The sequence below is a fragment of the Eublepharis macularius genome, chromosome 2 (assembly GCF_028583425.1).
Source record: "Eublepharis macularius isolate TG4126 chromosome 2, MPM_Emac_v1.0, whole genome shotgun sequence".
NCBI lineage: Eukaryota > Metazoa > Chordata > Lepidosauria > Squamata > Eublepharidae > Eublepharis > Eublepharis macularius.
Genome location: NC_072791.1, coordinates 160099135 through 160123840, shown reverse-complemented (window position 1 = coordinate 160123840; position 24706 = coordinate 160099135). Strand labels below are relative to the sequence as shown.

Sequence of the window (24706 nt, the reverse complement as noted above, 5' to 3'; positions counted from 1 at the left end):
TAAAGCTTACTGGCCCACCTGAGAGTATCATGTGGCTCCCATTAGGATTACTTACTCTCCTTAAACCCATACAGTTGATGTAGGAACAAAGAACATTTCTTCTGTGTGGGCTGGTTTCCACGTTTGGTTATTACCAGTTTCATTGAGGCGTGTTTTCTCATTTGTCCCAGTTCTATTTTATGCTTTTATAAAATAAGCTATTAATTATATTTTCCCTGTTTAAAGCACCAGTAATTATGGAAGATTTTTTAAGCTGTGTTTTTGGTACATAGTATAATATCACCTCCCAGGAACTTGGGGGACTGAGAAGAGGCGGGCATAAATAGAATTAAATAGAAACTAATAATGAAAGAAGTCTAAAATATAAATGCTTATGATAGAATACATTAATAAAACTGGATAAAAATGGCAGTTACTTCTGGGGATTCCTGCTTAGGGTTGCTCTTTCTGTCCCTTAAAGCCAAATTCAATGGAGAGCTGCTGTAGTGTAGTGGTTAAGAAATTGGACTGCAAATCAGTACCCTGCTGGTTCAAATCCCAGTACTGCCTTGAGCTTAGTATGCAGCCTTGGCTAAGCAACTCTGCTCAGCCCCAACCCCCCAGCTGTATTGTGGGGAGAATAATAACACTGAATTTGTTCACCACTCTGAGTGGGGTACTAATCTGTCTAGAACTGCAGTATATAAGCACGTTGTTATTATTGTTATTAAGAGTGAAACACATTTCTAAAAATGAATATACTTTTGGAGGTGAAAGTATAAAGAAAAATTAGAGCAACTCAGAGGCAGTTCCATCATCTCCATTGGGTTTTTTTGTCTGAGTATGTACCTTTTATGAATGTGAGACTTTGTATGAAATTTCATGGTTTTGCATAGCTTGTATGATACGTGCTGTTAGGACCACAGTGTGTTGTTACTGGGCTAGTATATGCATTTTGTCATCTGAATGTATTGCTTTTAGTGTACATAAAAACATAAAAAATATTGTGCATGAGTCTATGGAGAGTGAATAGAAATGTGTCTGTCATGAGCAATATAATCATGCAACAGATTCTGGAAACGCGGGGAACAGATGGCACTAAAATAAGCCTGATGTAAGCCTCCAAAGGCACTCCGATGTGGATATTGAACTCCCAATTAGCATCTTTTGCTGTGGTGTTGGGGTTTCTCTTGAATACAATAGGGATGTGCAGATGGAGCTTTTGACCCTGCAATGAATAAGGATGCTATTGTGTATTCAGGAACATTGAATGTGCATGTTCACATGCTTAGTGAGAATTACTCCCAAATGTGTCTCTAAGCCTGAGGTGTAATTCAGTTATGCCCTGTTAGTAAACATAAACATTTCAACCAGACTCTGCTTGCCTTGCCACAGTAATGTACTCGCAATCTGACAGGGCATACATTATGTTGAAGAAGTGGTCAGTGTCCCGTTCTGCTTAACATTATTTTCTCAACAAATCAATTACTAAATTATAGATTGAAATGTATAATTCCTATGGATTTATGGTTGTTGGGGGTTTTCCGGGCTGTATTGCCGTGGTCTTGGCATTGTAGTTCCTGACGTTTCGCCAGCAGCTGTGGCTGGCATCTTCAGAGGTGTAGCACCAAAAGACAGAGATCTCTCAGTGTCACAGTGTGGAAAAGATGTAGGTCATTTGTATCTACTCAGGAGGGGTGGGGTTGAGCTGAGTCATTCTGTAAGAGTTTCCCAGGGTGTGGAATGCTAATGGAGGGAGGCTTCACTGTAACCTGAGGAGGTTCTTTTGCATATGGATTGGTGCTTGATGTGCTAATCTTCTCTGCAGGGCTATTGTCGGGTGTGGAGTGTTTTGTTGGCCTGGTGTTTTTCAGAACTGGAGCCCATGCTCTGTTCATTCTTAAGGTTTCTTCTTTCCTGTTGAAGTTTTGCTTATGCTTGTGAATTTCAATGGCTTCCCTGTGCAGTCTGACAAAGTAGTTGGAAGTGTTGTCCAGTATTTTGGTGTCCTGGAATAAGATACTGTGCCCTGTTTGAGTTAGGCTATGTTCAGCCACTGCTGATTTTTCAGGCTGTCCAAGTCTGCAGTGTCTTTCATGTTCTTTTATTCTTGTCTGGATGCTACGCTTTGTGGTCCCGATGTAAACTTGTCCACAGCTGCAGGGTATACGGTATACTCCTGCAGAGGTGAGGGGGTCTCTGCTGTCTTTTGCTGATCGTAGCATCTGTTGTATTTTTCGGGTGGGTCTGAATACTGCTTGAAGGTTATGCTTTTCCATAAGCTTTCCCATCTGATCAGTAATTCCTTTGATATATGGCAAAAACACTTTTCCTGTAGGTGACTGTTTTTCCTTGGTTGTTTGATTCATCCTGGGTTTGATTGCTCTTCGGATTTCATTTCTGGAGTAGCCATTTGCCTGAAGTGCGTGGTTTAGATGATTAATTTCCTCATTGAGAAAGCGCGGCTCACATATCCGTCTTGCACGATCCACTAATGTTTTCATTATGCCTCTTTTCTGTCGGGGGTGGTGATTGGAGTTTTTGTGTAAGTACCGATCAGTGTGAGTTGGTTTCCTGTAGACCTTGTGACCTAACTGAAAGTTTGCTTTGCGGATGACCAAGGTATCTAGGAATGAGAGTTTTCCCTCACTTTCTTTCTCCATTGTGAATTGTACAATTCACAATGGAGAAAGAAAGTGAGGGAAAACTCTCATTCCTAGATACCTTGGTCATCCGCAAAGCAAACTTTCAGTTAGGTCACAAGGTCTACAGGAAACCAACTCACACTGATCGGTACTTACACAAAAACTCCAATCACCACCCCCGACAGAAAAGAGGCATAATGAAAACATTAGTGGATCGTGCAAGACGGATATGTGAGCCGCGCTTTCTCAATGAGGAAATTAATCATCTAAACCACGCACTTCAGGCAAATGGCTACTCCAGAAATGAAATCCGAAGAGCAATCAAACCCAGGATGAATCAAACAACCAAGGAAAAACAGTCACCTACAGGAAAAGTGTTTTTGCCATATATCAAAGGAATTACTGATCAGATGGGAAAGCTTATGGAAAAGCATAACCTTCAAGCAGTATTCAGACCCACCCGAAAAATACAACAGATGCTACGATCAGCAAAAGACAGCAGAGACCCCCTCACCTCTGCAGGAGTATACCGTATACCCTGCAGCTGTGGACAAGTTTACATCGGGACCACAAAGCGTAGCATCCAGACAAGAATAAAAGAACATGAAAGACACTGCAGACTTGGACAGCCTGAAAAATCAGCAGTGGCTGAACATAGCCTAACTCAAACAGGGCACAGTATCTTATTCCAGGACACCAAAATACTGGACAACACTTCCAACTACTTTGTCAGACTGCACAGGGAAGCCATTGAAATTCACAAGCATAAGCAAAACTTCAACAGGAAAGAAGAAACCTTAAGAATGAACAGAGCATGGGCTCCAGTTCTGAAAAACACCAGGCCAACAAAACACTCCACACCCGACAATAGCCCTGCAGAGAAGATTAGCACATCAAGCACCAATCCATATGCAAAAGAACCTCCTCGGGTTACAGTGAAGCCTCCCTCCATTAGCATTCCACACCCTGGGAAACTCTTACAGAATGACTCAGCTCAACCCCACCCCTCCTGAGTAGATACAAATGACCTACATCTTTTCCACACTGTGACACTGAGAGATCTCTGTCTTTTGGTGCTACACCTCTGAAGATGCCAGCCACAGCTGCTGGCGAAACGTCAGGAACTACAATGCCAAGACCACGGCAATACAGCCCGGAAAACCCCCAACAACCATCGTTCTCCGGCCGTGAAAGCCTTCGACAATACACCTATGGATTTAGTTTGCCTCTGATGAATAGCTGTATATAGAACTGGCCCTACTGATGGATATAGATTTGAAGAGAAGGGATTTTATATACTTTTTATATACTACTTCTGTGCCTTTTCAGTATTACATGCCTTTCACTTTTTCTATGCTCAGGAGCCAATGTAGTATTTGTAATGCAACCTGTAAGAATATGACACTTGAAACAAGAAGATCTGAGAAGAATGTATGCTGAACCTCTGTAAGAACTGAGGACTAATATATATATATATATATATTGCTTGTAGAGCTGCACTTATAAGAATATTACACATATGTTACATTATTCTATAAGATTCCAATAGGAATCAGTATTAGAGAACCTTTTGTAGAAAACTGATTTGATGTAGCAAGCTGGTTTGGCCACCTGTGGCATTATCTCCCTTAAGGCTGCAAATAAAAACTGGGGGAAAGGGCAGAAATGGGGGAAACACTCCTTTCTGCCCACGGACTTCAGTTATCTGAAGGCACCAAGGTTGCCAGATTGAGACTCCCTGGTACCATTGAAGGTGAAAGTGTTATGCCCAGAAGGAAGTAGGTAAAAGGTTGGAAGGTGTCCTTCCAAAATGAGGACAAGATACAAAGCTGCAAAAATTGGAATTCCCCCAAGTAGAGGGGCCGACCCAAAATTGCATCTTCAAATCAGAACTGACCCTAGATACCTTACGAGCCAATAAGATAACAAATATTAGAATATTGTAATATTATTATAATTACCTGAAGGTATTAATTGCTTTGCACTTCTATTGTAATGGGGATGAGCTTTGCACACGAGGAGACCATCTACTTCTGTGTAAAAGAAAGGGCTCATCCACCAGTTTAATTAAACCATCTGTTTTGCTTCAATTCAAAAAGGACTCCAGGATCTTTATTTTAATTTTTATTGTAATTGGTCAGAAAAGGGAGAACGAACCACAGAGGCACAAAGTTTTGCGCATAACACTACCTACTTTTACTTCAGGTGTGTATAAATGGTATAAACATAGTGTCAAAATGCCATGAAAGGAGCAAACCAATCAGAAAAACCAGCAATGAAAATTAACAAAATGAAAAACACATGAAAAAGGCAGTGTTGCATGTGTAGATTTGATCACAGATTTGAAAATATCTATTCAGTCATGGAGGAGAAAACCTGTTAAGAAAACTAGTATAGCTGGCCTCAAGGGGTTTACATTCTGTCAGAACATATTACTGGAGTAAAAGTTGCAGATTAGTGTATAAAAACATCTTGTCATTCTTCCACCTGAAAGTGCTATACAAATCAAAGCTTTTTTTGATCAAAAGAAACCCTGTATAAAGTAGCTAATGTATTAACAGCATGGTTTGATGGTCATGGGGAATCATTAAAAATAAAATAAAAATTAATTTTTATATGTTTAAACAATTCCTGATATCTCTCTTTCAGTGAGAATCTCAATCTGTTGCACAGTGCAAAATGTTGCATTCATGGGGCTCCCATGATCCCCAACAAATCATCCACAAACACATGATGTACATTTACATGCTTATTTTAGACATGCTTAACATAAATTTACAGTGCAATCCTAACCCCCAAGACAGCATTGGTGCTCGTGCGTCTGTGTAAATGGGGCACCGCCACACAGCTCCCTATGGACTTTTGCAGGTGAGTCCCACTGGTGCCCGAGCGTGACAAAACGAGGTGTGGCTGCTGGGAGGAGCACCCACCCACCTTTCCCCTGACAACCCCGCTCACCCCGCCACACCCCTCCCCTGACATCCAGGGGAGGGGCAAGCAGTGGCACAGCTTATGGGGAGGCTGTGATCCCCACTGCCACCAATAGGCACCTCCCTGTCAGACAGCAGGCATCCCTGCCAGGAAGGGGGGCAGAGGTGACAGTGAAGGTTCAGATCGAACACCCACCCTCTCGCCCATCCAGCCCCTATTTCCGATGAAGGCCAGACTGGTGGCTGCAGCTTGGTACATCTGCAAATACCTGCCACTGCCACCATCACCGCAAGAAACAGGTTCCCCCTCCCTGAAAAGTAGGGCCGGATAGTAGGAAGCTGATCTCTGTTGCCTGGAGATCAGTTGTAATTCTGGGAGATCTCCAGCTACCACCTGGAGATTGGCAACCCTAAGTAGTTCCCAGGCTCCAGCAAAGCAGATGGGCGGAGGTGGGGTCTTCAATGAGTGACAAGAACGCCCATTGGGAACCACGTGGGAGGCCAGGAGGCCGTTTGGAAGGGAGGAGAATGAAAAGCATGCACAAACTTGCTGCAGCGCTACTTGAACACATCACTGCATCTCCCCAATGTGAGAACAGGGGCTGGACCTTGACAGCCATGTCCCAGTACTGGGGAGTTGACCCCCCCCCACAGCATGAACTGACAGGCCCTCCCCACACCAGATTGGCCAAGTCCATCCCTGCTTCTGCAAACACATCCCCCCCCCCCGGCAGCAGCTTTCCAAGTGCAGTGAGTATCTTCCTGGCTTATCAGATGCCAGCAGCTCAGACTATCAGAGAATGAAAGTCCTCATCCCCTCCTTCCCCCCTCCCCCCCCCACAGACATTCATGGGCCGCACTTCAATTCCCACCCCACTGTCTGAAGTTACATTGAGGGGAGGAAGGGGGAAGGGAGGCTGGATGGGGCGCCACTTGATACATTTGCGGGGATGTGTGAGTGGACATGTGTGACAGGGAGTTGAGAGACGGGCTATGGCAATGTCAGTCAGGCATGCAAACACAGAATTTTGTTGTTGTTCAACACGTTTCATTAAACTGGAAAAAGTGAGGGAGCCAAGGCGTTTTGTGCAGCCCTCATTTTGTGCTCCATGCTTGGTCATCTCCCAGGACGAGTCATGACGTGCCTGCAAGGGAAAGACACACATGTGTTGCAAGTAACCCAGCCCAGCCCACGGCCGAGCCAACGCCCACACTCCAACATCTGAGAAGATGCACATAGTAGAGAGCAGCCCCAACAGCCCCACAGGTACAACTAGCGACCCGCTGATGTAAGACCCTCTGGCGAGGAAGTACCCTGCCTTGTGGTGATTTTATTTATTTATTTATTTATTTATTTATTTATTTATTTATTTATTTAATCACATTTCTAGACCGCCCTCCCCGTCAGATGGTTTTACCTTTAAGGGAGAAAGTAAGCAGGTAGTTACAAACACCTGGTCAAGAGTAGTCTTCTGGGCAACTCCCTCCGGGGCAGGCAGGGACTGCCGCCACCATCCTCTCCCCTGCCAAGGCTAGTGGTCAGATGAGTTCAGGTGGTAGGGCAGCCAGCACAAATCAACGAGCCAGGTTAGCCACCGTCTCATCTCCTTCTTATTTGTAAGTACTACCTCGCTCCTTACTGAGATGGAACTTCAGAGTCAGATAACCTGCAAGGAAACTTGAGTGTTTATTGTTAGTTAGCCAGACATTCTGGACTTTGCCCTTCTTCCCTTGAGTGAGTGCAAAGTTCTCCCACTTTTCTTGCAAAGTCCCCAAAGTGCACTCAGTACCTGCCACTGTGAGTTCCCTCTCTCCCGCCTTGTGGTCAAAGTACCCACGGCAGAAGTCTGAGGGGCAGAGCCTTTGGCTGCGTGCTCACTTACCTGAGGTCATGAGCTGTGCAGCCGGACATTTTGTAGGCTATGTGAGCAGGTGATCGGGTGTGGGGAGGGGGGCTTGTCCGCCCCAGTAGCAGATGCAGATTGGCATCTGTGGTAGTTCCCATCCTATGCTCCTTCAGGCCATGGGGGCAGGGCTGAGAGCTCGGAGAGGGGGCCAAGTTTTCCACGGCAATGGGCCTCTAAGTGCTATGCCACCTTTTTCTGCAGCAGAGCTCTTTTGTGCCGCTGTGGGCATTCCTGTGCCTGGCGGGGCTTAGGGAGTGAACTAACTCTGGCCCTGCCCTCCGCCCCACCCCCTCCTGTGCTGGTGTGGGGCCCTGCGCTGCTTCTCCATCTCCCTCCGCCTGCCAAGCGTTCCTGGTGGCGGTGGCCCTGCGGCAGTAGCACGCCTTGTGCCACTGCCGGCGGAAGAGCATTTGTGCCCGTGTAGGAGCCACTTATGCCCATGTAAGCCTTGGTTCTCTCCCTATGCACTTCCACCCCCCCTTAGGATTGGGCTGCCCATGCATATTGCAATCTGCATTTCCTTTGCAGTATGGAATTTTTCTTTATTTAGACTATAAACAATAACATAAAAGCTATATACAACAAAGAGAAGATAAAAAAAATTCTAAAAAGAAGACACCAACAATACATAAACAAGTTAAAAAAGTGCATTTCCTTTGCATCCTCTAAAATGATTGTACATGTCCAGGATGCCTCCAAATTTTGCCTAATAGGAATTTTCACTGGAATATGCTGTCCCAATCTGTATTGTTCATGCAGAATAGAAATCCTTGTGTATTCTGTTTCATTGGTGTGCTTGTATATGCACATTTTGAAGGCATTTCTACTTAGTATTCTATGTATGTTACACTACAAAGTACGCAGAAAGAAGTGTAGAATTGACCTTGGAACAGCCAATGATGATGCCTGATTATATGGCTATATACTATCATTAGCACAAATAAAGCTATTATTTTAGCACAAAGGGCAAATCTGTGTTTTGCTTTCATTCTTGCAAAATGTTTCACAAATATTTCTGCCTCCTATGGAGGGGAAAATATCTTGATCAATTGGTTACATGTAGAGGAATATCCTTTTTACCACTTAACTATTGGGGGGGGGGGAACCACCAGCAAGCTGTTATGGTTAATGAACTCAAATTAATGTATGATGGTAGCAACTGATTACATCTTCCCAAAGAGGAATTGGGGGTGGAGGGTGTAATTTATAGAATTCATGCATCAAGGCAAAACAACTTCATAGATATTGCATTATTTTCAGTCTTTATATCATGCTTGGGATGTGAAAGTACTTACAGTCCTCATTTCATTCATCCCACAGCAGTGCAAGAGAAAGGTCATTATCGTTCACTTAGGTAAAGCACAAATATTTTCCCCAGATCCATCTGAAGAGTTTACAGTTCACTTGGCATTTGAACCCCATTTTCCTTATTATCGAATGCTGTATCTTCTTGACAGCCCCAAAGTAGTTGGCCCTTATTTGTTTCTTAATAGCTCTTTTTCTAACGCCTCTCTTTCAAAGCCAGCCAATATTGTGCTGTATCCCATGAATAACAAAAAAATCACAGGTCTACAACGACACAGCGTCATGATGACTTAACGAAAGAAAAGTACATAATCCCTGACTAGGGGTATAGAAAGAACTGTGATCTCACTAGAGATCATTAGCAGACAACTTGCAATTATCTACTGTTGAGTTTTTTTCTTACTTAAACAGGACCATCTATGGGGCGTTTCAGATGGCACAAACAGCCCTGCTGTTTGGCTGCTTATAGTCTCATTTTGTGGCAGCTGCATCTGTGTAGTAAACCAGCTTTTTAGAGTGACATGTAGTTAACTCCGCCTTGTCTAGTTAACACATAGTAATGTGTTGGCAGTGACAGGTTGTAAAGGTCATTGTGGCTACTTGATAATGTAGATTACTAGTTCCACAGATAGATGCCACCCTCATACAGTGGGACAGGCACACAGCACATAGTGCTAAACTGTCCCAAGCCTCCCTGATGACTGTTTGTATTGTTGGCTGTAAATATCTTTTTCTCTTTCTTTCAGCTATTTATGAGAGATCGTGTGAAGCCTACAGGCACCAAGGGAAGATGTCTGGTTTCTTCCACATTGATTCTGATGCAAGTGGTTCACTTGCACCACTTTTAGTCTACTGCAATATAACAGGTAAGAAATCTCTTTCATCCAGTATGCATTTAGTACTGGGTAACAGTTGTTAAATTATGAAATCTCTGGCCTAAACTACATGGTAGTCTTTGTGTGTGTGTGTGTGTGTGTGTGTGTGTTAGCAAACAAGGGCACGTGGTTCTTCCATGCAGCTCCATTAGAAGAGGGAGACAAGGTTGTGCTGCTGCTGATTTCAAAACCAGCACCACATAGTAAAGGTTTAGAAGTTATGTAAAGGCAAGTGAAGGAAGAGTGGCTGCAAATCTCATATGGATGTGCAATCCGGGACTAAAATGTGATTCAGCTAAATAGCCGGATTTCTGCCTATCCTGCATAATCCTGTTATGCTAGATTACACTGGAGAAGCTAAGATTGGATCTGGGGAGTTGAACTCTGCTGGGATGGATTATTGGGTCACAGGCAGCTGCAGCAGTGAGTGAGAAGGCAGTGGTACAAAGTGGAGGCAAGAGAGTAGCATGAGGCTTGCAGGAGACAGGAGGTAGCAGGCAGAGTGCATTCCAGTCTCATTGCCCTCTCAACCCTGTCTGACTTCTAAAACAGCACTTTGAGCCACTGCCAGTTGCTTTTTAAAACTCTGCAGCTACCGTTAGCACTGCCCCCTCCAGTTTGGGATTGTCTAATTTTACATTGGGATTCTCTGCTTTGAAGTTCACTTTGATTCTGTTGGGCATTGTCGGAAACAATGGAGAATGTCTGGGGACAGCTTGTTCAGGGGCCAATAGAATTGGACCCCTGGGTTCAATCTACCTGAAACTTGGGGAGTCTTTAGTGGACAGGAAGGAGTGGGTTCCTTCCAAATTTGGTGGATTTTGCTTGAAAAATACCCCCCAGCCCCCAGGGTAGTTTTTCCCATAGGGAATAATGGCTGGATAAATTCAAGATTCTCTAATCTTACAGAACCAGATTAAAGAATCTGATTCAGATTTCAGGAATACCATTTTTGGGGGGTAACCTTGAAACTAGGATTCAGATCATATACACCCCTGTTTTTGGTGCATACCCCTTTTTTGGTGCACCCATGAATTTTATAAGTCATCTGGTGCAGATCTGATCTTTCCTTTCATAAAACTGGAAGTACAATTCATTCATGAAGGTATTGTGAAAGAAATTTAATTTGCATTCTTTGTTACTTTTGGACAATATCAAATTGCTCCTGCATCTAACTGCCATGTATAAAATCTTGTTAAAATGCAATGCATCATAATGCATAACCCTCTAAAATACAAAAACTGTTCTGAGCTCCTCCTAGAAACAAGGCATATCCATATTTTCCCCCTAGAGATGAAAAGGCCTTTTATCAGAATGTCAGGCACAGAAATGAGAAGCAAGCACATTCCTTTGTTGTTTAACTTTGAAGAGTTATGGTGGCCAGTGATCAAGCCACTCATAATGATTTGCATATTTGCTGTTTTGAGGTCCAGAGTCCCCATTTTGATTTTTTTTTCTTGCAAAATTGAACCTTTTAATAATTTTTGCACCATTTCCTTGCACTGATTACTTTTCCTGTAAAACGTACAGATTTTTCCCAACATTATTTGTATGTCAATAAATCCACATTATAAATATAATACAAATGATATATTGTCAAAGGCTTTCATGGCTGGAGAATGTTAGTTGTTGTAGATTTTCCGGGCTGTATAACCATTGTCTTGGCATTGTAGTTCCTGACATTTCTCCAGCAGCAGTGACTGGTATCTTCAGAGGTGTAGCACCAAAAGACAAAATTCTCTCAGTATCAATGTGTGGAGAAAATGTTAGCAGGTAATTTATATCTACTCAGGAAGGTGGGTTTGGGCTGAGTCATCCTCTAAGAGTTTCCCAGGTTTTGGCATGCTAATGGGGGAAAGCTTCATTGTATCCTGAGGAGGTTCTTTTTCATATGGATTAGTGGTTGATATGCTAATTTTATCTGCAGGGCTATTGTAAGATGTAGAGTATTTTGTTAGTCTGGTGTTTTTCAGGACTGGAAACCATGCCCTATTCATTCTTAAACTCTCTTCTTTCCTGTTGAAATTGTGCTTATGCTTATGATATGCCAGTCACAGTCAGGAACTACAATGCCAAGACCATGGCCATACAGCCCAGAAAATCTACAACAAATAATATAAATGACTTATAAATACTGTATGAAGTATCTGAAAATGTGCAACATGTGTCCATATTGCAAATAACACTGCTAGACCAATAGTAAAATGTGAAGAATCAAAATGTTTGACAAAATATAAACAAATATAAAAGAAACTAAACACTGAGTATCTTTAGAATCAGTATGAGCATGCAGTCACAGCAGACAACATTTCAGATTTTCTTAAAGTCTTTCTTCTGGAATAGTGTGGCTTTTCTTGATAATGCACATACTTTGTTTACTTACAGTCTGCATTTCTTGTGGAGACACAAAGCAGATTACAGTATTAGAAAAGCTTCAGTAAGACCAACCACAAACCATATACATCTGGGTTACAAAATTTAGAAAACAGTGGTGTACAAACAAGCTAATATATACAATCAGCAATGCAATAAACTTCAGTTCTATTTCCTTTCTGAAAGTATCCTCCTAACAATTTTAGATCTTGGATGGTCAACTAGCAGCCCACAGGCTGGAGGCTCTACCACCTTTTGGATTGAAAGTTTACTCATAATTTCATTTGTAAAAAAGGGGGAAATTGTATCTTAAGAGAGAATGCATGCTATAATGCCATATCGTTCTTTGGATTGTGCATGTAATGGTTCAAGTGTGTCTGAATATATGTGTTCTGTAACTGTGACATCCTTAATTGCTAGATGGCACTAAATTGGAGCATGTTCTCAATATCTTGTCTATGACAAAAATGATTCTGGTTCCCATAAGAAAACAGAAGTATCTGCTAACTAAAATTAACTCTTCTTTAACTGAATGTATGTAAATACCGTGTAAGGACAACTGAAAAAGAGAGAGAAAAGAGGGAGAAAAACAACACCCCTGCAAACCAAGTGTAAGCAAGGAGGTTACACTTCTGATAGAATGGGGTTAAACCATATTCATTCTTTGCCTGTTCATTGTAAAGATGTGGACAAGTGCCCATGGATGCAAACTAGAGCTCCCCTCTTTTCTACTGAAGGGAATTCAAAGTTCACTATCACCCCCCAACACCACTCTTTCTTTGGTCTGTCAAGAACTGGCAATCCAAGACAATTTAGGGGCGATAATAATGAGAGATCTTGCAGGGAACAGGAAAACAGAGATTCAGCAGATGCTGTTATATTGAGTTCTTGCGGGGGCAAGAAAAAGTAACATCAATGGCTGTGCCTGGTGGTTCTCAGCCATGTGTAGTTGTGACTGATCAGTTTTGAAAACATCATGTCCCTGTTCTAGGATATCAAGGGCAGCCTGACAAGCTAGCCTTGACATTATTTTCTTCCTCCTATGCCTCACATTCAATTTCCATTTTGAGTTAATTGGGCAGTTACCGTACATGAATTAAACATTTACCAGTTAATTATTAAGAATGTTTTTAAAGGTGTAAAACATATTTAAAATGTCTGTTAACATAAAGCTTTAATCTTTACAATATCAGTGCAATAAACTGATATGCCTATGTAACTTCAAGGTCCTTCTGCATCTATTTTTCAAAATGACGGACTAGATTATTCTTTTTATGGGCAAAAGGGAAAACGCTTATTGAGAGTAATGAAACAGAGATCATTTCCCTCCCTACTTATCCCCCTCCTGCTGTAACACTGCATCTTAGATTTTAGATGAGAGAGAGAGAGAGAGAGAGAGAGAGAGAGAGAGAGAGAGAGAGAGAGAGAGAGAGAGAATAGGGCATGTGAAGTACCATTGAATTTGATTATATGCAAGCATATATTAAGACTTAAATCCACTGATTATTAAAATTAAAATAATGAAAACTATGGGTATGTGCAAAATAGTTGAGTGTCAGTCTAGTCCCTGGCATTCCCAGTAACTTTAAATGGGTATAATAATTTTCCATGCCTTCTCCTGTGGAACCCACATATAGGTGTATGCATAGGCACTGTGCCAAGTCATTTTAAGTGCATTCCATTTTACTGTCAAGCCTTCTCTTGTGTGCTCAGTCAAAGAATATGAACTCCAGGCTTGCATTGCTTGACCAAGAAGATGAGAATGGGGGCAGTGATGGGGATATGGAAAGAATCTTCAATTCCTGATAGCAGCCTGGCACACTGTTCCATAAAAAAGGGGAGAAAATTCCTTTTGGGGATCCCTCTGTGCAGATACTGTACCTGTGGTGGATGAGACCAAACATTTTGTGACTCCTAAAACTGTATAGATGATTGAAATGTCACTTGTGGCTGGCTTCATGTATCAACCCGGAAAACACATTTCTCTCAATTATTGCATGAAAGTACCCTTAGGTGAACTTTACATGGGCTATATGCTCTGCTTCAAGAGCCTCAGATGTGCTTCTGATAGTTGCCCCCCCCCAGTGTATTGGATTGGATTCCTAAATCCTAAAAGTATATTGGAGAATGTTTAAAAATGGACTGTCCATGTTCCCAACGGGATTATGTTTTAACCTCCGTGTCTGAACAGTTTGGTTACAATACCCAGAGTCATTCCACTGCAGTATCTCTCCAAGTGTTTCAGTTTTGTTGTATTTAGACCCCAAGCCAAGAAATCAATAACACTTAGATGCTGGTGTGACAAGATCAATGCTTAATTTTAACTTGGCCAGGTATTTATCCATTATTGAAAGCCTTGTTGCTGTTGCCTTTGAGAAGGTTGGGAGTAGGAACAATGAAAATCTTTTTCTATGCCTGCCAATACTAGTGGTGGAAAAAAGAGAAGCTATTTGGGGAATGCTATAAAGAGAATAAGAACTGACTATAAGCCACAAATGAGGTATCTTACTTTCACACCTTGGAATCTGATATTTCTATTTACTGGACTGTAGAGCCAACGGTAACTCTATTTTTTCTTCTTTCCCATGATTGAACTGAATTTGTCTACACAATATAACTGTAAAAAGTCTGATATGCCAAGATATTTGTAGCATGTTAATGAGATGGGTACAATATGTGAACAGAGTGAGCAGGTATCTCCTGGGAAGACTAATGTGTGGTTATAAGGGTGTATGACTTGACCACAGTCACATGATGTTGCCTTATACTGAGTCAGACCATTGGTCTATCAAAGTCAGTATAGTCTGTTGTGACTGCAAGTGGCTCTTCAGGGCTTCTGAGAGAGGAGTTTCACTTCACTTACTGCCTGATCCTTTTAACTGCAGATGATGGATAGTGGACCTGGGAGTGTTTGCATGCAAAGCTGATGCTCTACCATTGAGCCATAGCCTTTCAATGGGGCCTCCTCTTTGACTGTGTATGGACAAATTCAGTTCAGTCTTGGGGAAGAAGAAAAAGAGAGTTGCCATTGGCTCTACAATTGGGTAAATACAAAGATCAAATTCCAAGGTGTGAAAGTAAGAGACCTCAATTGTTGCTTGCAGTTTGATTTACTGGTTAAGAGGAGTAGTACTGTAATCTGGAGAACTGGGTTTGATTCCCCACTCCTCCACTTGAAGCCAGCTGGGTGACCTATCTCAGCCCCACATTCCCACTGGGTGTCTGTTGTGGGGATAATAATGAGATTTGTAAACCTCTCCAAGTATGGCATTAAGTTGTCCTGAAGAGTGCTATATAAGCACAAGGTGGTGGTGGTGGTTGTTATTATCGGTCAGTTCTTAAGGTCTCTTTCACCTTCATTATGGGCCCTTAAATCAGATTCCTCTGTACATTTAATATGAGTACCATGACTTCATTTACCAGAGAACAAAGAGAGGATTTAAACTCCCCAGCATTCATCCACTTGGGTACCATTTAACTAAGCAGCCTATTTAAAACAATAGGTTGTTGCATATGAAGATGTAGCAGAATGAGGAATATAAGATAACAAAAAAGTCAAAGTAAGAAATTGAACTGCTTACACTGTTATTTAGTCTAGACAGTACTTGCTGGCTCTTCATAGAGGTGGAATGTTAGACCTCTCTTATATGGTTGCTGCTTGAGTGGCGTTATCTCAAACTAATTGAGCAATGTACATAATTTCAGAAAAATAATGATCAAGTATTGAGGCTGCCACAACATTTTAACAAGGGCTGTGTTGTAAACCAAGGTAGTTACATTTTTGATACACAGTTTGCGTTATGGCAAGTTACAGATACCAGGAAGAACCCTGGAACAAATGCATTGTACCAACTTGCAGAGTTTTTCTTCCTACTTCTGTAACATTTACCATACATTTGACTTGTTTAAAATTTAATCAGTCTGAATAATCTTATTCAGTGACAAACATTCTAAATCACAGAGAAATGATTTTGTTTCCAGGAGCAAATCATTCTCTGTAGGAATATTTCAAACAAGACGAATAAAAAATGAGAACTAGATGAGATGAAACTGGGAGGGGGGCGCAGTAAAACCCTCTTATTGTTGCCCAGTTTGATTTGCACGTTGTTGGTGCCAAAACGGGCTATTTCATAATGGAACTGAAGCGACTTTGATCTCTTACAGCATTAAAGTATACTCTTATACCTGTGTAGGTTGAGATTTTTTGCTCACATCATATTTCTTACATAGTACCCTATGTAAAGACCCCTTGACCAATTTAAAAATGAATTTTCTATTTTCTATTACCATTTGCCTGTCCTGAGACCAGTATGGTCCCTTTCTAAACTTATTTTACCATTTAGGTCCTTTATTATAGACAAGTACCAGCTCCATCAATGGCTACTACTCAAGGTGATTAAAGGGAGCCTCCATCTTCAGAGCCAATAAACTTCTGAAGACCAAAGCATCTAGGGAACGCTTTGGCCTAGTTCACTACGTAAACCAGGATCCTGGATTAAACAAACCCCTGGTTTGATCTGGCAGGCTCCTAGTTTGCTAGTGAATTCCACCAGAGCTAAGTTGATGGATTTTAGGCGGGGACTGTACTTTCCCAGGAACAATTGTATAAATTTATGAACGTCATTTGATTAGCTCCTCAATCAAGGACAGGAGATTTCATCATGGAAGAAGGGAACGGAATGTGTTAAGTAGGGATAACTCTGCGAGACCTTTGTTGCACCTTACTCCTATGGGGCTGGAGGGACTGCAAATCCAATCACCTCTTAATCACTCCGCATTCCTGTGTGGCATTCCATGCATGCCATGTCCTCCCAGGTGGGATTCAGCAACTTTTGGAGGTCCTCTGGTGGCAATACAGCTGCCATTTTAAATCCAGAGGCCTGGTGATATTTTAATATCACAAGCAGCCATATTAAAAATGGCTATTAAAATGGTGGAGGCTGGGCCGACTGCTTACATGTTCTTATGTTTACAGTATGGATGCAGTTTTTAACCTGTTTAAAACTCCATCCAAACTGCTTCTGCTACTGCCATGACAGGGGTCATTTTTGCAACTCTGCATGGAAGCAGCTTAGGAGGCTGGTCATTTTTTCCTCTGCAGTCTTAAAGCTGTCTAGATTGATAACACAACTGATTATCACTTGCCCAAGTGATACCTGAGAGCAAGAGTGGTTGCTTGCAACTGTTCCAGGCCTTGGACTATCTGAGCCCTGGCTGATAACATCATGTATCCTTAAGACATTATTGAACTGTAAAAACAAATACAGGCTTTGAAGCCCTGAAATTATCTTCTCCCTCTTCAAGTTAAACAATGTGCTGGGCTACCTAGGAAAACTCACTTTCATTATTTTTGTACCTTGACTTCCTGTGCCCTACATTTAAACAAAACAGGTTTAATAATTACATGTATTTTCCATTGGTTATTACAGAAGTAATATTGCCTTCTGAAAAGAGACCATCTTAATAGCATTGTTTTGGGTTTTTGAAGAGCTGTAGATAAGTCAGCTATGACTTGATGGCACTTTCCACCACCACATTTACTTAAGCCAAGCAGATTCTGCTACCCAAGAAGGAATCTTATAGCCCTTAAAAATATTTGTTTATTTGCTAACTTACTTCTTACTTACCATGTTAAAATCCCACATTTCTGCCTGATTAGGGCTACAAAGGCAGCTGTTATTATGTTTGCAATTATGTTTAACTTTGCATCCAGAAAGGTTCAAGTTGCAACACTCTGATATCGGCAATTGATCATTCTTAGACTTTGTCCCCAGGTTTTTTTTTACCCTGTGTGGTCTCGTGCTTTGTAAATTTGCAGTTCTGCTGTTTTTCAGAGGCACGGCATGCTGGATCACATCAGCTTCAAAAGGCAGTTCCTGTCAAATTGTAGTTCTCTTAATTTATGTGGTAAATGCACGAAAGGAGAAGGGAAGTCCCATCAGCTTAAAAGAGGGAAAGAAACACTAGGCAATGATGAGAATTGTGCTTCCCTATTTTCCTCCATTTCATCATATAATGTAGGAGGGGAACTTGAGGTATGTTAAGAATTGGACGGTTCTATACTTCTGAGAGCCATCCTTTAAGACTACCTCTGCACTGTAATCTCTTAGTAAATTGTACCATTAAATAAGATGGCTAAGACATAATGCTGTAACATTATCTTGGGATTTAGGCATTGTCACCTTTGTATTACAAAACAATTTAATAACCACTTAGGACATTTGGCTTTTTCTGGCTTAATTTAACTTTCCCAGGTAAATGTGATGCAAGGAACATTAGCTGTCCTTCAGCTGTTTTACCTGAACTGGGTTTGAAACTTATCCAAGAGTGTAATGAAATAATAAAGTGGAGTGTATCAGGAGGGAGGCCAGAAATACTGTGTGGAGAGCTTCTTTCTCATTCTCTCTGCATGCTTGCAAGTCTAGGGAGACCTAATTAATTAAAGTCAATGGAGGGAGGAAAAAAATAGGACATAAAAGTAATAACGTTCTTCCCTGTTTGTTGAAATGAGGAAAGAAAGCGTTATTTGTTTACATATCTTATGAATCACATCCTATTCGGCTGTGCCCTTTTCACAATTATTTCTAAAGCAGGGATTCAGCAGAAGAAAGCTCCTGCAGCTTAACTGAGCCAGTGCCAGTGATCCCAGAATAGCCAATTAATTTCTTCAGAAAGAAGTACTCGGCCATTGCTGAGGTTTGGGGTTGCATTGCCAAGCAGACTTTCTCTTTTGAGGAGATTGAAAAACCTCATTTTTACACACAGACCACAAATAGCATTTGTGACCACAGTAGAAGTCACCTTTTTTGAAACAGATGTGTGCATATATAAGCCCTTTCAGTATTATCAGTGAATTGTCTATGATCCTGATAGAAAGAAATATTCACACACCCTGCATCTCAAAAGGTTGTATTGCATATTCTTTAACTGTCCTCCCATGCCATTTTATCTAATGCACTGTACACATCATATGGTAGTTGTGCACTTCCCACTTTCCACCCTGGTCAATAGATACTTGACTTGCTCTCATCCAAGCCCTGTTTTTCCTAGGCCCTTTCTCTATTGCCTGCTCTTCAACCAACTTGGATGGTGCTTAACCTGCTACCTTTGTTTTCCCTGAGTCATCAGTGCACCTGAATTGAAGAATGTAGATGAAACATCTGAGCTCATGAATACAAACTAAAATGTAAAGTGTCCAAATTGGCTGCCTGGTTTGATGGATTCTAAGATTGCCAAATTCTTTTAATTGGAAGGATATCTTTCTTTTTTGCTCCAGAGCATGTCTTCCCTATTCACTGAAGTGAGTGATTTACTAAATGGCTATGATGTACAGTATGAAGGCTGATTCAGACAAGCATAGATCTGGGGGCCAGACTAGAAAGGTCAGTGGCAAATGATTGCCATTCTGTAAAGTGGGATAGGATGGGGAAGAGAGAGATGTAAAGGTACCATCATTGTGTGACTTTTCATTGCTGTTTTATTCAAATTAATTGGTTCTTTTAGAATATTTTAAAGGTATTTGTGCACCATTTATACACCATCGACAAAAATAACATTAAAAATTATGTAAATGTAATGGAAAGATTCAGTGTGAAGAAACATAAAATGACGTGAAAATAAAGACTCACAGGTTCAGTTTGCATAAGGAAAAAGTGGAAATGAAAATGGGGATTTTTAGTCAAAACCATGTGTGTGCATGTGTGGGGGAGTGTAATTCAGTAGCACCTCTACCTGAAATCAGTTTTCTCAAGCCATTTTTTCTCCTGCTGGGCTCTCCTGGAAAAAATTCTCATGGGAGAAAAATGAAGTAGGGCAAAGTGTTCAGTTCTCCTTTCTGCACATGCTGCATGTAAAATATTAAAAGCAGACACAGAGTGTAGAAGGAATTAAAATGACCTGGGCCAGGTAATACTGCCATAGCATGTAGCAGGACCCTCGCCATCATTTGCTGCTTCCTTACACAATGGCTTGCTGTTGAGTGTGCAACTTCCTAAGTTAGAAGTCCTGTTTTTGCAATTTTGTCCGATGATGTGAAAATTCTGGCTGTGGTATTTGATATGCGATGACCATTTAAGATATTCATGCCATCACTTGATGTTGCCTCACACATATGACACCAGAAGGTGCATATGGCAGAGAGGCAAGGGAAATAATGTAATAAATGACTATTTAGGTTAGGAAAGGAGAAGATGGAATGCCAGCATAATAGCATTTGTCTTCATGTAGCTGTTGTCTTGCCCTAATGTGGTGCTGTGTGTCAAAGATTCCTCAGCTAACCTGTTCAGAAGTTGAGTCAATAAGGGATATGCTTGGATTGCATCAAGCAACTCCAACAGCTGCTGAACGAGTTTGCAACTGCCTGTTGGTCAGAAGCCCACTCACAGTGGGGAAAAGAGAAGCAATTTGTTTCTTTCTTCTCACCTTAAACTCTGAGTTTGTGCCGCAAAGAAGAGAGCATTTGATCCTCTCCCCTGAATTTACTGCATCTCAGCAAGTGTGGGAGGCACCACAGTTTCCGAATGAGAGATCAGAAGAAAGCAGCTTCCAGCTGATCAGCTGGAAGTCCAGCTGGAGAGGAAAGTCAGAGATCTGCAATAGGAAGAGGGATTGGTGAAAATTTGTTTGTTGGTTGCTTGGTTTGTTTAAAGCATTTGAATGCTGCCTAGGGTCCCCAGGGCAGAGAACATGAAAACATTAAAAAAATTTAAAGCAACATTTTAAAATAATAATAATATTTATATACCGCTCTCCAGGACAACTTAATGCCCACTCAGAGCAGTTTACAAAGTATGTTATTATCCCCACAACAAACACCCTGTGAGGTGGGTGGGGCTGAGAGAGCTCCAGAGTAGAGATGGGCATGAAACAAAAAAACCCTGAACCACTTGGTTCATGGTTCGTTAATTTCCATGGAACACGGAACACGAACTTAATGAATTCACCCAGTTTCTGAACCGATTCGAGGTTCGTGGGGGAAGACTAGGATGGGGGAGGAGAAAGGAAAAAAGCACCCTTTCCCCAAACACCTCCCCAGTCAGAAAGAAAAACAAGAAAGCAAGAGAAAAGAAAAGAGGCTTTTCAGCTCCTTTTCCAGCAGCCAGAAGTGCAGGCCAAAGATCCAAGTCCCAATCCCAATCCCAACACCACAGCAGCCACCAAGCCACCAAGCTCTCCTCCCTCTCCCACTCTAAAAAAACTGAATCACACGGCTTCCCCTATTTATGGAAAAAGTCAAGAGATTGAACAACACATGAGCACTCTGGTTGGTAGAAAAACCTGCCTAACATGGTTTTGGATGGAAGAGATTGGTGTTACCATGGCTGCTGAAGGCCCATCTCCTCAGTTGCCTTGGAGATTCTTTCCCCCCTTTTTCCTGGCTGGATAGGCCAGAGTGGGAGCTCTCTAGTTGGCAGGGACAGCTACCAATCAAGCCTGGAGGCCTCAGATTGGGGGCAAGCTAAAGACTGCCACCATTGCCTGGGCAAGGGAGTATTTGATGCCAAAAGTGTCCGAACCGGCAACGGAACGGTAAGAAAAGTTTGTTTGGTTAGGAAAAACATGGTCCCACGGAATGCGTGGTTCTTTGACTATGAACTGGCTGTTCCATACGGAATTTTGTTCCGTAGTTCATTTTGTGCCCATCTCTGCTCCAGAGAACTGTGACTCGCCCAAGGTCACCCAGCTGGCTTCAAGTGGAGGATTGGGGAATCAAACCAGGATCTCCAGATTAGAGTCCCATGCTCTTAACAATTACACCAAACTGGCTCTCAGAGTTTATACTTAAATTTAAAATGTTTAAAATAGTATAAAATAATTCAATAAAACCCAAATGGTCCCCTTCCTTCACTTAAAGTTTTCCACTAGATTCAACCCAATAGGCTGCAGAAATTCCTTAAAAATTCTCCTCATGTGATTTTTCTCCTTGGATTTTGGAGTTCAGAATTACCTTCTTTCCCAAATGGAACTGAAATTAGGAATTCTCCATTTTACAGACTACTGGGAATTGGTTATTTGCTGTAGGTTTAACAAATCCCCAGAGCTCAGTACTTCATATGCACCTCTCTCCTTCATTGTAGTCATTGTACATGTGCACATTTAATAATACAGTAGGAAAAAAATCATGATGAAATAATCATATCGAGGTTGCTTTTCTTGGTGTGTTCTATTAATAAGATAAAGCAGAGGAGAAAAAAGTGTAAATTAAACTAGGGAGCTGTAAACTGCAGCAAACAGAACATGAACAAATCCACACACCAATGCTAGATATAATTCTCGTAATTAAATCATAGAGGGACGTTCCAGAACAAAAGAGGATCTCTTTTGCTACTTACAGCCATGTCAATCAATTGTCTATTGTTAAAATTGTCTGGATGCTGAAATACTTTACAAGCCTAAACTACAATACTAGGTGTAGAATTTAATTTCCCAGAAACCTCCACTAAAAAATAAAACCTTCATAGTACTATGATTATGATATTATGCTTGAAACCCTGTGAGCAATGGGTTGAGTCCAGTGCAAGGTTTCCATAGGTGCAAAGACTTTTGCTCACAGAGCACAACTTTTGTGGTTCTCTCCTCCCACAGCAGTCCACCCTGCCCCCTGAAATCCTGTTCCCGGGGGTCCTTTCTCCCCCAAAGAGTAGGATTTCTAAGTCCATCCCAATATCTGATGAAATCTCAAAGCCAGAAGGCAAGCTGAATGAGATTTCCAGTCATTAGAACCAGGCAATGAAAGAGACTGGGATGCCCCATGTAGCTCTTTGTCCTAACTGAAGCAGAATAATGTGTACAAAACAATTAAATTATGCTTGATCTGCATGATTGTACCTTTTAGACAAAGCTCTTAATTAATAGTGATTATTATTTATTTAAAATACTTATTTTGTGTCTATCTGTTATAAAAGTAGCTGCTGCTATTCTGGTCCAAATACTCTTGGTTCAGTCCAGCATTAGGTTGATTTCTGAGTTGTAAAAGTTACAGGTAGTGTACATTTGAAACAATATATTGGAAGTGAAGGGAAATATAAAAATATAAAGCTTTCTACCAATATAGATTTTTCCCCCTTAATCCCCCTGTCTTTCCCTTGTTCCATTTGAAACCTATGAGTGTCTTTTTCTTTGGGTTTCTGGGAGGGCAATCCATTTAAAAAGTCCTCTTTGTCTTTCCATCTCTCCTCCCCCTGCCGCCCCAGTCCCTTTCTTCTCCTGCTTTCACAGCAAGGTTGTATTTCTATTAGACATTTGTATAAAACATAGGCTGCAGTCTGTTGCAAATGAATTTGTCAACAATTCTTAAGTGTATGGCACACAAGCCAGTGAAAAGGCCATCTCTGTTGGGAGTGGAAGAGAATGATGATTTGTACCCATCAGTAGATCCATTTGACCCAGAGTAAGCATGTTATCCATGTGATTTGCTGTGGGTGGGTATGATTTTTTTGTACTTTTCATGAACAGCTTTAGTGATATGCAGGGTGGCAAATATCTATAGCATAAAGTGGAAAGCTCAGCAAGAATCTTTCAAGCGGCTCAGCAAGGCACAACTCCCACTGGTAAAATGTTGGAAGTTGTCAGAGGCACTTTAGTGGATTAGCAGACTACTTTTAAAAGTTAGTATACATTTGCTTTTTCCCTCCCTCCCTTCCTGTTGAATCTCTTCAGAACCCAATTAGAGCAAAATACCAGCAATCATCAGGATTGTTTTTCATTCTAAGCCTGTAATGTGCAACTTGTACTAAAGTTGCCATCCCCAAAAGACTTAATTGGGTCTGTGAGAAAGTTAGAAAAAAGACTTTCTACATAGGAATTCAGATTTTTGCCAGGAGTGAGCCTAATACAGCTGTAAAAAAAAAAAATAATAGGAAACAATCGTAACTAGTGATCATTCACACAACAACAACAACAGCCATTCACAGGTGGCTGATAAAGGAAAGTATTATATGATCATCTGTCCTGTCTCCCATGTAATGATAGGTAGTAGGGTTCTTTTTAATATAAAAATTGTCACAATTGAAAAAAATCCCATCACTTTCAGGGTGAAATTGAATTACAGCCTTCATACTTCTCAGTTTCCTCCAGAAAATTCCTTTTTTTAATTTACCAATTGTCCTTTGTTTAGCCCAGGAAATACCACATATTTTTTTATGTTATATATGGTACAAATCACCTATGATGGTGTAATGGTGAGCCTAGCCTCTGGGGTTATCCTTTTTATCAGCAATTTGCAGCATTCCATATGGGCTGTCTTTCCTGATTCAGCTCAGAATCCAAAACCATTTTTTAAAAAATATGCTGCTGCCATGAAGAGTTTCAGGTAGACATGGGCATGAACCAAAAAAATTTAATGAACCAGCAGTTTGCGGTTTGGTGCCGACAACAATCCCGAGATTGTGAACTGCAACGGACATTTCCCGTTATCAAACTGGTTTGCGGTTCGCAGTTCGTTAGGCACGGAATGCCCCCCGTCGCACTTACAGAGCCCATATCCCCAAGGAGTCTTTTGCAGGCTCTCCTACAGCCATCACCCAAGTTTGGACAAGATTGCAAAAGAGATCTTGGAGTTATACCCTCTCCAATCCAAGGACCCCAGGAAACTCCCACTCAACACAATTAGAGCCACCGGTTGACGTTGGCCCAGTATACAGATGGTGGGTGTTGACCTGGCAGCCATGGGGAGGCAACGACAAGCCATCTCC

At 41.4% G+C, this 24706-nt stretch overlaps 1 protein-coding gene across 1 annotated transcript in view; it reads left to right on the top strand.

Annotated features, from left to right (window-relative positions):
- The window catches only part of CNTNAP5 (contactin associated protein family member 5), a 472567-nt gene that overhangs the window by 259020 nt on the left and 188841 nt on the right, over positions 1-24706 (top strand). The window contains exon 12 of the mRNA XM_054970095.1: positions 9513-9632. Within this exon, the coding sequence (XP_054826070.1) occupies positions 9513-9632 (120 nt within the window). The remainder of the gene's footprint in view (positions 1-9512; positions 9633-24706) is intronic.